At 24.9% G+C, this 16686-nt stretch overlaps 1 protein-coding gene across 4 annotated transcripts in view; it reads right to left on the bottom strand.

The window, feature by feature from the left end:
* Window positions 1-16686, bottom strand: part of LOC126895700 (syntaxin-binding protein 5) — an 84367-nt gene that overhangs the window by 35786 nt on the left and 31895 nt on the right. For all 4 annotated transcript variants that reach the window (XM_050667872.1, XM_050667870.1, XM_050667871.1 and 1 more), the window contains exons 3-4: window positions 9816-9998; window positions 8455-8589 (exon numbers count right to left, since the gene is read on the bottom strand). In XM_050667872.1, the coding sequence (XP_050523829.1) occupies window positions 8455-8589; window positions 9816-9998 (318 nt within the window). The remainder of the gene's footprint in view (window positions 1-8454; window positions 8590-9815; window positions 9999-16686) is intronic.

The raw sequence follows: 16686 nt of genomic DNA, 5'->3' as shown, positions 1-16686 counted from the left end.
GGAATTATAGTAAACATAGAAAAATGAAAATATTTTTATATATTTTTTTAGTAACATTATATACTCTAAAAATTATGTATTTTTGCTCAACTGTCTCATTTGAAATTGAGAAAAGACCAAAGGAGTCTGTATTAAATACCATTTGGTAGCACCAAATAATAAAATATTAAATAAATTAGAAATTGGTTATTAATGTGGTAAGGTTAGTGGTTTTACCAAATTTCAACCCTTTTGAATTGTTGGTCGTAAAGGTTAAATGGAAATTATGCTGTCAAAACTCAGAAGATATAGTTATAGATACATAGTTGACAATAGTTAATTAATGTTAGTAGTTGAAACTTTGTGTTCTATTGTTTTTAAGCTGGAAAGTTTATAACTGTATTCAATCGCAGTTTAAATGTGTTTTAATTACTTTTAATAAGTAACCATAAAAAATAATGTTTTTAATTTTATCACAAGTCGTACACTGCTATTAGACCTTGTACATTTTTTTTGTTTGTTATCAAACAGAAAATAAATAAAAAAATTATGTTATTTATTTATATTCGTAAGAAAAACTCAAACTCAAACATAAAAATTTCAATTTAATGTCTTTTGTAAAAAAAAATTAAACTGTGCAGTTTTATTATGCAATAATCCATTTTCTTAGACAAATTCGAAAATATATATAGTGTTTTTATATTATATATTATTTTTTTCTATATATTTTTTAAAATAAAGAAAAAATAACAAACAAATAAAATTATTATAAATCAAAATTGCTTCCGATTATATAAAATATAATAGACTTTAATCTATTGAGGTAATATATAAATTTTAAATATTGATTTAAGTCAGTTTATTGACAGAAAATTCTTGACAGTTCCTATGCAAACTACACTAATGAAACCTCTCTATTGAAGTATACATTATTCTACTGTAGTTAACTAAAAAAAGTTCTATCATGAAATTAAGCTATTCATCAAAAGGAAGGTTAGTTTCTTGTCCTTACATTATATCATGAGCTATTATGATGAAATATTTTGTTTCATGAGCAAAAAAAAACAAGTTTAACATATTTTATAATTCAAAAGGGCCCCACAAAGTCTAATTGTGCATCGGTGTGTAAGTACCGGGGTTCAATCCTATAACACTAGGCTATTTATAATTTCCTATATTTCTTAGTACAAGCAATACCTTTTAAAAAAGGAAGTTAAACATAAAATAAAGAAAGAAACAAAAGTGTTCTATTGTAAAACTAATAACTACTCAGATTTCTCAGAGCTTATTTATCATCCAACATATATTAATAACGTAGAATTAAAAAGACATTTTATATTTGATAATTGTGGTTCAAAATGTTATTGAGTTTAACTTAAACATTGTTTTCGGAATTCCTAATCAATAATTTTAATTTTGTCCTCCAAGTAGTTTATTGTAAAGATGGCTACTATGATAAAATTAGGCATTCACGACATAAGCTTTATAATTTTTAATCGAGATGGAGTTAATAACTTAAAAGTCGAACGTCAATAACGCTCAGAGACTCTTAATACTGCCAAGTAATATAGCACAAAAATATTATAAACCTAAATTAAAATCTATATTTTATTTTCTATAAAAAAATTTCCATCTAAAATATTTATTTTAATTTAAAATAATAAAAAGTATTGAAAATATACATTTAAAGTTGTTTGATTTTTTAGAGTTAATATAGTTTTTATACTTAAGTGATCATAGTTTAATAAAAAAAATATTTTTATTTAAGAAATTGTTATACGTGTGCATTTTCAAATATATTATTTATGAACAAGGATATGCTTTTTAACTATGTCTGAACTTGAATATAAGAGCCTGAGATGCTCTCGTATAAACTATTCAGCTTGATATTCAACTGATAGTGCACTTGTAGTAAGAAACACTATAATTTCATCAATGATTTCTTTTCAGTGATATCATTGAGACTTGGAAGAATGAACATAACTATTTTCTTTGAATTTAGCGACATTCTTTTTATTAGACAATAAAAGTAAAATAGGTCAAGTGTTCGTATATGTAAAAGAGTGTATTTTTATACTTGTATACATAAATTCTAATCCATATGTATAAAAAAAAATTAAGCTTATTACACTGAATAAAGTGAAGAAATAAATTAACAACAAAAAAATATAAAGGACAAATTAATGCTTAACAATTGCGTGCATCGAAACATAATCGTTCTCTAATTACTATTAATAGACGATGGTTAGTAAATGCTCCAGTATAATCGATACATTGTCTCGCACAATCCTAAATTTTAATTACATACGAAATGCGCTATACATGTAAAACAAGACGATTTTTTGAAATACATTTACGTTATTTATTTATACAACACCTTTCTAGTTTTACAAATATAATAAAGGCTTTAAATTACACTAACGAGATAAAGTAATACAACGAAACATGACAAATATAAAATGAATACTTATATTGACTTGTTTTATGAAATTTATAATGTACATGAATTTAAATTAATACTCTTTTGAGATCTATAGAGATAAAAATAAAAAGTTTGATATTTGCCTCTTAGATTTGTATTAATACTTAAAAACTATAAGTATCAATTTAGGCATATCACCAAAGGACGAAATGACTTTGTAATGACTATGTTATACACAAAAGAATCAACGGAACGACAAAAACCCGGTCAAAAGTATGAGATTATTTAAACAAACGCGACATCAAAAGCAAAACAAGTTATATAGTGGAATAATTTAAATAATTCGTTCAACTTGTGGAAATGGCATGAACTCTACATCCAAATTCACTCTAGTGTTTGCTTTATATAAAGAAAATAGTTACCTTATAAAAACACGATTGCTTTGAAATATCTCTCTAAACCTCTAAACAATGAACAATATAAAATATTTACTTCTTTTTCTTTAAAACACAATTTTCACAAAATAATAAAATAGAAAAACAATTTTTTACATTTGGATGACGTTATCAATAATATTAAGTCTTTCTGGATTGAGATAACTGCATTATTAGTTCAATAATATAATGTTGTAATGATAATATTTATTGTCATATTATACAGGCACTTAATTTAAGTTTGAGAAATCCGTAAGTTGTTCTTTAAATACTTACGAAAATTAATGAGAATAAGAAAAGAGAAGCTTCTACAAAATATTCTCAAAATAAGTCTCTGAAAAATATTTCCCGTAGTATATCTAGGAATCTCGATCTGATATCAAATGATTAAAAGTCGTTTTACAAATTTTAAAATATTATAAAATATTTTACTATAAATGCTCAATAAAGTTCAAAGAAACTCCCACTGTTTGATATAACAACATAAAATTAACCATATAATTGTATTTAACTAAATATATTTAATCGTCTTTGATTAATGATTTATCGACACAAGACTTTTAATATATTTAAATTCCTGGAAATTAAAATTGAATTTTCTTAGTGTTTATTAAGAGAACTTAACTATATAATTATAAAAAAAAATAAACTAAAAATCATAAGCGTGAACAAATAACGCATAAATAAACAAATATTGTAAAAAATACAAACATTTAAAAAAAATATTTGATGAATCCAAACTATATAAAAAAACATTATTTTTAACGAAATATTATACGAAAAAATTTATAAATAACAGATAAAAGTCCATCCCAGGATACAATGCAACCATACAGTTTTATTTTTATTTTGTACACACACATGACAGAATAAATAATGGAATCCACTCGTCCCGCAGTGTTATCAAATCATCATTTCTCACGAGTACGAAATGAAGAAAAACCGAGAGACACATGGTTCGTATAATGGAACAAGATAACAGCAAAGGAAGTGAGTATACAAAAAGACAAATTGTACGAGGAAATTTTGCGTATCAAGTAATATTTCAGTTAATACTCTTGTAAATAAAAAATTGAGAAAATATGCCAAAATTAGGATAAATATTTAAAAAAGTACATTAAATTTTTGTTGATATAACATTTGATTAGTTTCTTTGTAATTTCATACGTTATTGATGCATTTTTAACTTTCGAAAAAATTAATTACACATTGAATATAATACTGAAGATCTAATACACGTATTTCATAATTTTTATAGACCAAAGCTGACACAATTAGATAAAAATGTATATGAAAAAAAGTTTTCTGTTTTATAATTATATTGAAAAAAAACTATTTTGGAACAAAGATTTAAGTTAAATTTAAAATTAATTACAACTGTAATTATATTTGATTTATACATTCAATTAAAACTGTAAATTATAAAAACCTCATAAATTTCTCTTAAAAAAAGCAAAAATATTTATATCATGCTTATAAAATTATTTCATTTTTATTATTTAAGTTTGTATAACCAATTGTATATTTAAAAAAAAATATTTAATGGTTTTCTAAAAAGTAACTATATAACTGTTTTGGTAATTTAATTAAATAATCACAATTCGTATCTTGAAGTTGTCTCTTCTCTATGATCAAATAAAGAAGTTATTTCTATTCCAACATTATTAAATACCTAAAACTATAAAATGATTGTATCCTATGGTACCACACTTTTCATTATTATTATTATATTATTTATTGACTGGACTGTACGTCAAATGCACTCTCTATTGTTAACACGTCAATGAAAATTATTGGGGACATGTATATGACACACCAAGGCAATATACACTATTTCAGACGATTCAATTCAGAACAACCATTACTTCGACAAATTTCTTTTTACTATGGGAGGAAAAATGATGACGTTTAAGCTTTCAGTAGAATATCTTCTATTTTCTATTATACTTTCTATTTTCGAGAAAAATGATTTCTCGCCTTACTTATATAACATAACGACGATATTTTAATATCCATCAACCTAAGTTGCTGCGTGACCAAAGCTACCAAAATTAGTGCAGATGTGTATATGTAAGTCATTACTTAAATTTATTATAAAAATTTTGAGAAAAACTGAAGATGTTAAGTTACAAGTTTTCAATTCTACAAATTTCAAACGAGAATAGTTATTACACGTATATATTTACAATTTAATTAATGATTAACTTAGAATATTTTATTGATATTTAAGCCGATTGTAGGCAAGGCTTATTATGCACATGTAACTTCAATTAAATAATTTATCATTATAATTATAATAATAATTATAATTATTCTATCAATACGCTATGTATTGATGTACTATATATAAATATATTTGTCGCCTGCCAAACACTACTCCCGGCTTACTAATTATGTTAAAGACTGCACCATACATGTGTTGTTTATTTTTTTGTTTATCTTAACACGAAGTAGTGATCACAAATATCAGATAGATATTAATAGATCTTATATCAGAATGCTACAAAATAGGAGATTTAACATCCATGTGTATATTTTTCAACTTGGATTCAATTCATATTGATCTAATAAATATAAACTAATAAATCATTAATCATATTGAAAAAATAATTTATAGTATAACATCAATAAGTCAAAATATAAACCATAATAAAAAATAGAAGTAGTGATACAAAATCAAATTGATTTGAAAATAAAACAAAATATTTCACTGTCATTACGACAAGAGTAAAATCTATAGCTGAAAGATTAAAAGAAAACTGAGCCTAAAGTTTCATAAAAATATAGAAAAAACATAACGGTATCAATCTACGTGAATTAGAAGTAAAAGGTTTAGTTCCTTGAGATACCCGTAAAGTGAAAAAAGTACACAAAAATGGTTGTTCAACTACATGTCAGTTTACAGGAGACAAAATAACATTTCTCAAATGATATTCAGCCCGAGATCACACGTATCGCCTATTTTCTGGGAGAAGAATACTTGCTTCTTTAATCGGTTCTATCTGAATTCAAAAGACTGAACGTCTACTTATTTTTTGAAAATAGACAACTACTAGTTTTTCTAAAAAAATATTATGACTAAGTTAAATAAAAAAAAAAAAAGTGGTGTGATTTAATACAAAGAAATAACAAAAATGATAACTATATAGAAAACTTTTCGCTCTTTTACTAATGATTTCCAACGTAAAGAAGTATCAGTATAATCCTTGTTGATGTCACAATTATGAGAAGACTTTAAAAGAATAAAAAGGAACATTTCTATAATCCGTGTCTAAAAACCAGACTACTAGAATACGTATAATTCCAAGTGTAAATAACAAAACTCATGAGAAAAATTTCAAGATGATACTCCATAATAACTATGCATAATTACTCAACTAGGTATATTCGGTCCTGTGTTTATTACCATCTAATATATAAAATGATGATAACTTACAGTGTAAAATTTTCGACCATTTTTTTACTTTAAATTTAACATAATATATTTTATAAATTACCGCATTTAATTCGTCTTCGTCAATCTTGCACACAATTTATCATATTCTAATTTAAAAAGTAAAAAATTTGATTTGGATTAAGAAAAAGTTAAGAAAACTGTATGTGTAATTATTTACTACAACGAAATACTTATTTTACACTATCATTATTATTAACTCCTAGGTGCAAAGGAACAGCATTAATTAATGGACGGCAGTAATGAAGATTGATTAGCATAATATTGTTTCATGGTGTGCTAATAGTTGTTTCGCTACATGATAAAATGAATTAACAACTTAATGCGTTGTCGAATTTTTGCCTACGCAATCTTATATCAGAGATTTAAAAGTGTTTAAAGTAGATAAGGAATTTAATAAACACAAAAAGATACAATAAAAATGAAACATTTTTTATAATAAAGATGCTATAGTTACAATAATTTAAGTATTTTCGTTTGTAATTAATAATTGATAAGTATTCTTTAGCATATTTGCAATATCCATTTATTAACTTCTTCGCTAATAAATACTTATTTCAATTATTATAACTATTATTTATTTATGAATTATCATCAATTTCTAGGTTTTAAAAGTGTAATTATTGAAAGTAAAATATTTAAGAGCTTGATTATGAAATTAAAAAAGATATTAGAGTTCATGAATTTTTTATTCAATACGGTAGAGATTGGTTAAATGTTTCCTGAAATACTGATGCCTCTAGATGGTAAATTCCGTAAATGGCTTTAATATAACAAACTTTATGCGTATTTATGAGTATTTACTTATCCAAATTTTGTGTACTTTAAGCCAACTGTCATGTCATGCCACTCGCAGTATAAACTGGCAGGTACACAAAGAGATAACTAAGTGGTACATATAAAGAATATTGTCAATCTTAAAAAAAAAACTTCCATAATGTTGTTATAACGAAATGTCTATTATATTTTATCTGAATCAATTGCTGCGTATTTATTGATGACCTTATGCAATAATATAACTATATTTGACGATAAAAAATAAATATTAAATTTAAAAAAACGCTAGTTATATTAATAATAAAAAATATTAACACTTTCAAAAAATCGATTAAATTAAGTATAATTTTTAATGTTTTTTATATTAGCTTTTAAAGCAGTGTCGTAGATACAAAAATTTTCTTTAGGATGAGGGCTGATAATTTGTTTACAAATAGGAATTTACAAGAATCTCTTATAAATGCAGTATCTTAATACTGTAGTTAATAAAAGATAAGTTAACCGTCAAAATTAGACAATACAACATAAAACTTCACAACCATTTTCATTATTACATCAATAATTTTGAAATTTCATAAAAAATTAGTAGAAACTACAATCCTCACAATCATACCCATGTTAAAAATAAAAATATAAGATATTTTATTACAAAATAAAATTACTAATCGATCATTGAAGATTTAAATAAAAAAAATATTGTTAAGTATCGGACACTCAACAAAATTTAAAAGATTTCCAAGCAAAATACGGTGTCTCATCCATATAGGCCTAAAGTATTATTTATAATTACGCATAAATCAAGTTTAATATGTAAACTCACAATATTAATGGATTAAACATACAGTCTGTAAACTTTCAAGATAAAATTTCTTAAAGTTTTCAGATATGTCAAATCATGAAAGAGCTTTTACATTCTATATATTTCAAACTTTGTCAGTGTGGATAGAACAAAACATTTAAGTTTTGGATACAATGATAATAATTTGGCTTAACATAAAACAGAGTTAAATTCGTAACACATGATGTAACTGAAATAATCTACTCTATTATTTCTATCAAAAGCGTTAACAAAATTAAGTTATCTATATAAGTATACATAATATCTATACCATAAATTTTAATTTTAAACACTATATAGTTATAAGGATCACGCCGTTCATCACGAGTCATGTAATCAATTTAAAATGGCTAACTATAACAGTTAGCAAAACTGTTGAGTTTTTAATTATTCAGCTGAGCGATAATAATATTATGGTAATTCAAAAAGTGTGGTCGAAGTGATGTAACAAAAAGAAACACCACAACGATATAAAAAATACATAAACACATATTAGATGGACATCAATAAAGCTTCGCGTCACTACTATTAAACATATAGTACTACTTACACTTCAATGGCTTTGTTCCAATTTATTATGTAACCAGAGAGGGTAAACAATTCCACATTGACGAAATGCACGTTTCCCCTTTCTGATCCCACGTATAACCACTTGCTCCGAAGAGGTAGATGCACAACTGTGATCCTGTATTGAACATAAAAAATAGATTCATTACAATAAATACATTATTATAAGATAAATTAGAACTAGCAGTATTTTTGATATTCTAAAAAAATAACTATATTAAAATTTGACATTACTTATAATTACTAGTATTTGTAAAAACCGGTAGATCGCCTTTCCCGTATTCGCAATTTTCTTCTTCTTTTTCTTCGCCTTAATCCCAACTACTTGACGTGGACAACCCTTATCCTAAACTTCCACTTGACACGATTTCCTAAATTATTTACGCACACATCAGCCGTCCTCATATCGTAATCTTTAATAATATCCCTCCTCTTTTTTTTTTTTGGTTTCCTCTACCTCTACTTCCCTCAAAATTAATTTTTATAACTGTTCATACAGCTTTTGATTCCACTCGCCTCGTAACATGACCAAACCATCTAAGTCTATTTTCTCTTATCTTATCGACGATTCACGCTACATCTTAGATTTCCTCTTTTTAGTTTGTACTTTATCCTACCTTCTCTAGTTACTCCACTCATCCACCCAAGCATTCTCATCTTATCTACACTCATTCTCTTGACATAAGTCATAGCTGGTCTCACTACAGTCTAATAGAATATACCTTTCAGCCTTATTGGAATTATTTTATCGCTTAACATACCAGACAGTTTTCTCTACTTCACCCACTCGCACTAAATCCTGTGTTTCAAGTCCTTGTCTGTACCACCGTTCTATTGCACAACTGATCCTAAATACTTAAGACTTTCCACTTTTACTATCACATCCTCGCTTATTTTCACTGATCTCTTTGAAGTTTATGAAGTTATATTAGAAGTTAAATCTTTTACTATTTTTTTGAATTTATTTTTTTATCTTATTAAAATATATTCCAAACGAATAAAACTAGTCGATTAAATAAAACTGAATTAAATTTAAAACTTTAGTTAATAGAATAACTGTTATATTGTACATAGTTTAAGCTATAATGTAACAGTTGTTGAATTGTTTTTATAATAGTTACAAATAACATTACTTGTAACCATCCTTTACTTCTTTTACGTTATTTTTGTAAAAATGCCAACAAAATTAATTATGATGATTAAATAATATAAAATGATATCACTCATACTTCGAAACCACAAATTGAAGAAATTTGCTTAGGCGCCAAATAAGTAAATGAGAATACTGGTAATATTTTAATAAATAAATAATTATATCAAATAAATTTTACAGAAAATGCTTACCTTTCTCTTTGAAACTTTAGACTATGTACAACATCAGCTCTTTTTTGTCTAAAATTCCATAGGTGTAAACTATCATCTGCTGTTACGGTAATCAAGGCACCTTCATTCATTAAAAATTCCACCTGAACAACGGCTGCCTCCAATTCATGTCTAACCTGAGCATCTACTCCAGGCCTTCCGATACTAAATAGCGTGTAAATTAAGGAAAAATAAATGTATATTCATTCTTTAATTATTCTAACAATAAATATAGAAAATAAATAAAATATATATAATTCATTCAATCATGATTCATACACTTATTATTTATTAATCCAATCTAATAAAGAAGTATTTATAAACATACTTTTTACATACAAATCCAGCAAACTTCAAATAGTAAAGAGTATAGAAGATTATTACTCCCTTATGCATTAATTCCAAAGAATTGTTACAGTATAAAGCTATGAAGCAATTATTTTGGAACAAAATACATAATATACCTACATACTGTAACGCTTTTCATTACTTTGAGCTTTATAATTTCTACCTTTCTAAGGTATTAAATGCCACTGTTGGTAAGCATTAAAATTTTACTGTTGCACGTGCGTTATCAATATTAGGTTTCTCATGCAATAGAGTAACATGTAAGAGTAAATGTACAATAATTGTATTTCTAGATTTTCGAGTATCTACACTCATATTCTGAAAGCTTATCAAAACGCACAAATAATAAAATGCATGTACATCATAATAAATTATACACTCCTATTTTGCGTAATAAAATATACATGGTACTTTTGATCAACAATGATTTCTAATATCATAGTTGTTTTTCTGCCAGACAGAAGTATTAAAAAATATACTTAACAAAGTTCTACATAAATATTTATTCATATCCTCAAAAAAGAACAATAATGTCGACTAAAATTAATTAAAATAAATCATTATATTGTTAACTTCAAGAATATTGCTAAAATTATTCGATTGTAATTGTTTTGAATTCATAATACATATTAATATTGTTTATTTTTTATTTGATTAACGCTCACACAACTATGAAACTTAATTTTTTATACTTTAAAGTTTATAACTTCAGGTTAAAAAAAAAAAAAAATGAAAACAATTTAGAATTATTATTTTATTTAACAATTTCTTCGAATCGTCGACCAAACAGCAATATCAAGTATATCAACATTTTTTAAAGATATGATTTTGATATTAAAATTTATAAAACTTCTTTACGGTTATTTGCTTACGATATTTAATACGAATTTATTATTAATTGCCATTATATCATTGTTTTTGTTACAACTAAATAAAAATAAAAAACAACAAAAATATTCAATGACTTAATAATAAGTGTACAGCCTGATTTTTGTATAATATGTATAGTAGTTATTAATGATGCGTTTATCAAAAAATTATTTTTATTTGTTGTATGATTTTCAAAATAATTAGCTGTCTAATCTACATGGAGAATTACAAAAAGATATACAAAGGGCCCAATTAAGATCTATAAGGGCCCCCATAAAGTAATTATTACTTTCATAAAAAGTGATTATAAAAAAAAAAAAAAACTGTCACTAATCATGACTACATTAGTAAAATTCTATATAGGCCACGGGGCGTTATTAAAGCCACGACCCTTCACGATCCAATCCTGAAATATGTACTATAATGGCAGATGGAATATTAAACCTATCTACCAGAAAAAAACAAAATATATTCTAATTTTTATGATTTATTACTTAAGTTTACATGAGAGTAAGAACAATAGAAAATTTTTAATAAAAAATCATATTCATTCAGATCATTATCTGCGAAAATCAAAAATAAAACATTAAACTTAAATCACAATATTTTCAAATCAACCAATATTTCCTTTATCTATTTTATTAAATAGTTCTGTAAACAATTAAAAATAAATTACGATTTATTACAAAATAACAATTTGGATGGATAAGTACTTTTTCAAACATTTTCAAATCTGCACCCTAAAATTTATATTTCTCAGATTTTTTTCATTCTATTTCATAACACATTTTTTTGACGTAAAAAAAGTTACTATATAATTTTTATTTGCTTCTAATTATATTTAGGATCTACAAAAGTACTAAAAAAAATTATTTTATTCGTTTCAAATTTCATCACATCAATTCTTTTATATATATAGTAACATTTACTGAACACTATCACAATATTTCAATTAAGAAGTACTAACACAATTATAATGTTTTTTTTTTAAACAAAAGTTTTGAAAATATAAAGTAGAGCAACTTTTTTTTTTTTTTTTGCAAACTTAATTTAAAGAACAAAATTACTTACAATGTAAGTAAGTATTTTTAAGATGTTTAATTATAAAGTAGTGATATGCTGATGCCCTTATTGTGACCATAAATAACTTTGTTTAGTTTTAATACTAACAAAAAATATCGAAATTTTTTATATAATATAAAATTTAAAAAATAATAACTTTAAATTTAAGCTTTTATTTTTCTAAACTTCTAAAGATAATATTGTTATGATAAAATAATTCATAATATTGATATTTTTTAAAAATTTAGTTAAAATCCAGCAATTTAAACGTTAGCCAAGGGTCAGTAGAATAAATAATATATTTAAAAAAATAAAATTTATTGAATTAAATAGTAATTTCATCATGTTATATAACTTAAATCTTCTGGAAAAAATTAGCCTTTATTGCAATACAACATAATTTTTTTAAACAATAACACTTTGAGAAGTTCTAAATGTTTAACTTTTTATAAATTCTGATCAAAATTATTATGAGTTTTTAATAAATTTACAATGTATACACTGATAGCCGAGATATCTATTTGATCAAAATAGACCAACCTAAATCAATACACAAACGATTATAAGCCAATTCATATTTAATATTTTAAATAAGGATATTTTTTAATTAAAATTTCCAATAAAGTTTTATCTGTTTTAGCGCTTTATTACTATAAATAAACTTATGTTTATCTAGAACATGTCAAAACAAAAATCTTGTAGATAATAAAAATGTTTGTTTACGCAAGAACTAAAAACAAATGACTGAAGAATACAGTAAAACATCATTTGAGTAAAAGTGTTCACTAGCTGCGACGTATTCTAGTTATCATTCGGTTTTTGTTAACTGAGTGTTAATACCATAGGAAATAACACTTAAAGAACGAAGGTTATTGAAACTTTACAAAGAAGTGAATTGTAAGAGAAATGAAATAAGAAAGTAAAGTCAAAGACGAAAACGTGAAATGAGAGAAAATGGGGCGATTCGCAGCTGAGTGGAATTTTGCATTGTTCGACTTGGAAAAATTAACTCCACAGGTTTTGGCCATAGTGCTTTTGCAGTTTTCCAACGGCGGCGCTATTGATTTTCGTCAACCATTTGACCTCGAAAATTTATTTTATATAGTCGGTGGCCGATTTCTCCGAAAGTTTTATCGAACACATAAACTTAGATACTTTTGACGTCTAGGACGATCGTATTTTATGATAACAATTATTAATAACAATGTATATATCTATATATACAACTCAAAATATAGATCAAAAAATAATTAACTCAATCGAAATAAATATAAAACTAATAGGCTAATCACACGTTGTCTAGGTAAAGTTTCAACACTGCACACATATAAGAAACATACTTTTGACAACATAAATATAAATACAAGGGAATGTGAAGTACTTAGAGATATAACGAACTCATTTAAAGTAGGTCAGAATTTCGTGTACGTAGTATATATAAGTGTGCGTTTGAAGATTCTGGAGGGTAAGAGAGCGTAAAATGTTTTTCCGTTATTTTTATTGCTAACGTTGTGTTGACGAGAATTCGAGAGCAAATTAGGTTTTGTTTTGGAACCACTTTTAAATTCTTAATAATTTTGAAACTATATGTCACGCAGGAAAAAACTTTTGAAAAAAAAGTTTTCTATTGTTAAAACATAATAATAAAGAAATCATCCATAACCTTCTTTGATATTAATTATGATCCAATTGCATGTGGAATAAAAAGTGTAGCAATAAATATTTAAATAATTTAAAAATAAACACAAACATAAAAGTTATGAATAAACTTAACACCAAATGGTACTGAACTATGTTTAACAATTTTATAAACCCTTAAATATTATGAAAACCATAAAATTGTTGGTATTATCACCAAGAATGTTAAACTTGATGACCGCAATACACACAAATAGCAATTTTGCATATACAAAACGCCGTACAATTTAAAAATAATTCGACTGAGATTCAGTTGTTAACATGAAAAAAAACCCATTTAAAGCAATTGTTTCATCTTAGTACCTTAACCACATGAACATTATGTGAAACAAAACTCAATAAATTAATGCAAGTATTAACTTTTAAATACATAAATAAAGTAATAGTTAAACATAAAAAATATCTTATGATAAATAAAAAAAAAACAAGCAATATAAAGAAACAAAAAAAAATGTTTTAATATTAAATTTATATTTCAATTATATGATAAATAATAAGAGAATCACCTAATATACCTGGTATACATATATGTATATACCTGAACAAAATCGATTGTATCAACTAAACAAAAAATTATTTGTGTTTATTTTAAATGAAACACATTTTTTGTTTGCATAAATTATTGATTTGTACTGGACTCAATGTTACAGATTTAGAAAATAATCCAGTCGTTTTGCAAGTAAACGTTTATTGCAGTATTATGTTCAAGATTATCGAGCAAATATTTTAGGTAAATAAATGCTGTAATAACCCATTCCGTGCTAGATATTTTAACAATAAACCTCGCCTGAGAGTGTTAGTATATTTCCATTTTGACTCGACTATAATTCACAAACGAAAATATCATGCGAGCAACATTTAAAACCACTACTGATTTCGCTAATGTTTTTTTATGACTATTATGTCACCGTCCCATTTAGCGTCGCCATCAAGCTCGGGATGTGTCCAAAATATGAAATATAATGGATTGTATCTATTGATTTACCGCAGTTTTTATTAGAATCACAACATCATGTATTACGTTTTTGTTTGATTATAAATTTTAATTTGACTGAATAAATTTTCGAGTGACAAATAATAATAGGAATAACAAAAACAATAAAAAAAGTAACATTCACGACATTAAATATTACTACGCCATAATATTCAAAATGTGAAAGTGGGTTAAATTAATACATGAAGCTTTGTGTATTAATTGTTATTATATACTTAGTATATGTATCGCATAAAAAATACACTTATAATAATTATGATAGTAGCACTCTGAAAACCTAGACAGACAGCTTGATATAGATTTTTAAAAAAATCAACAGTTCTATTTAATTCAAATAAAAAAAAATTAGTACAAATTAATTCGAAAATTGATACAATTTTGCATTGAAAAAGTTTTGAGATCGATATTATTGAAAAAACTATTATATAGTATTTCCTTTAAATAGTGAATTTTATACATTTCCAGACATTTAACAATATGAATTTTTGAAAAAAAAAAACTTTTATGTCTTATAATATATACATAAGTGAAAAATACATTTTCGTTAAAATTCAATTTATTTTACAAAATAAACATCAAGATAAATTTCAGAAATTAAATGAAGAATGCCATACTAAGATACGAGTAGAAATCAAGAGATTTATAAAAATTAGTTTCGGAAAAGAAAGAAATACAAACCAGACTAAAATTAAAAAGAAATTTATTTTGAAAAAAGTTATATAATTTTAAAGATGGTTTAATCATTAGTATCAGTATTTTTATTATTCTATTTAACATGATTGACCATTAATTACAGTAAATAAATAAAAGTACTAGAACGATATTAAGACTAATAAAAAAAATTATCAGTAATTACTATATAAATGATATTTTCTCTTCATTTTAAACGTACACTAAATCTAAAACATTATTTAAATACTTATGTAAGTTTTAACAGCAACGATTTTTATGAATAAGCAACTATTCCTGTTATACAAATTATAATCTGACAAAAACATAACCAAAATTAATCATTCTTAGACTCAATAAATAAATTAATAATATGTAAATTTAAATATTTAAAGAAGCTAATAAATACGTTGGAAACAAAATACAAATTATGATGCGCTTTTCAAAACATACTTTTTCAATACTAGCAAAGTATACTAGTATAGTTTTCATTGATAGTTCAGCTGTGACAATTATAAACTGTCACGCTAAGAATTGATAATATTTACACAAATAAATTCTTTATAAAATATTAAATACTTTCCTCTATTTTACCCTCTAAATTTATCTATTTTACGCTCTCACACGCATACATACTATATCAATGAAAAAGACAGTTGGGCGTTAAATTAAGTGTAATTTAATGACGGCTGTGTTATAGAGGTCGACTGTAAATTGGGGGAATATAGTAAACCTATTCAATCATTTACTACGTTTTAACATTTAGCCGCTAGTTAAGCGCAAAATTACTACAAGAATATTAGCATAACTATAATAAATGGGAGAGATTTTATAAGCACACCGTGTAACAGAGTAGTAAAAGATCGATAGTTTACATGAAGTAAATGGAAAATGTGAAATTCGTATTAATACAAAATGTGTTATAATATGAGTTAACTCTAAATTAAACAAGCTGTTAATGCATAGGATAAAATACAACACTAATATGTATACTACATCAATATAATAGCTCCAAACGTTATAGAATTACCACAAAGGTGTATTTTACAAAAATAAGAAGCAATGAACTCTAGTTCTTCGACAAAAACTAGCTAAAAAATGTTCGTTTAAAACCTTCAGTCAAATAACATTTAGACATGTTTTATAAATTAACACACAATTAGGTTTTAGCTTCAATGCGAAACTAGGGCATTGTGATAATATATGTTTTTT

The sequence above is a fragment of the Daktulosphaira vitifoliae genome, unplaced genomic scaffold (assembly GCF_025091365.1).
Source record: "Daktulosphaira vitifoliae isolate Bord-2020 unplaced genomic scaffold, ASM2509136v1 Scaffold_1, whole genome shotgun sequence".
NCBI classification, from domain to species: domain Eukaryota; kingdom Metazoa; phylum Arthropoda; class Insecta; order Hemiptera; family Phylloxeridae; genus Daktulosphaira; species Daktulosphaira vitifoliae.
This window is presented reverse-complemented; position numbering and strand designations above follow the sequence as displayed.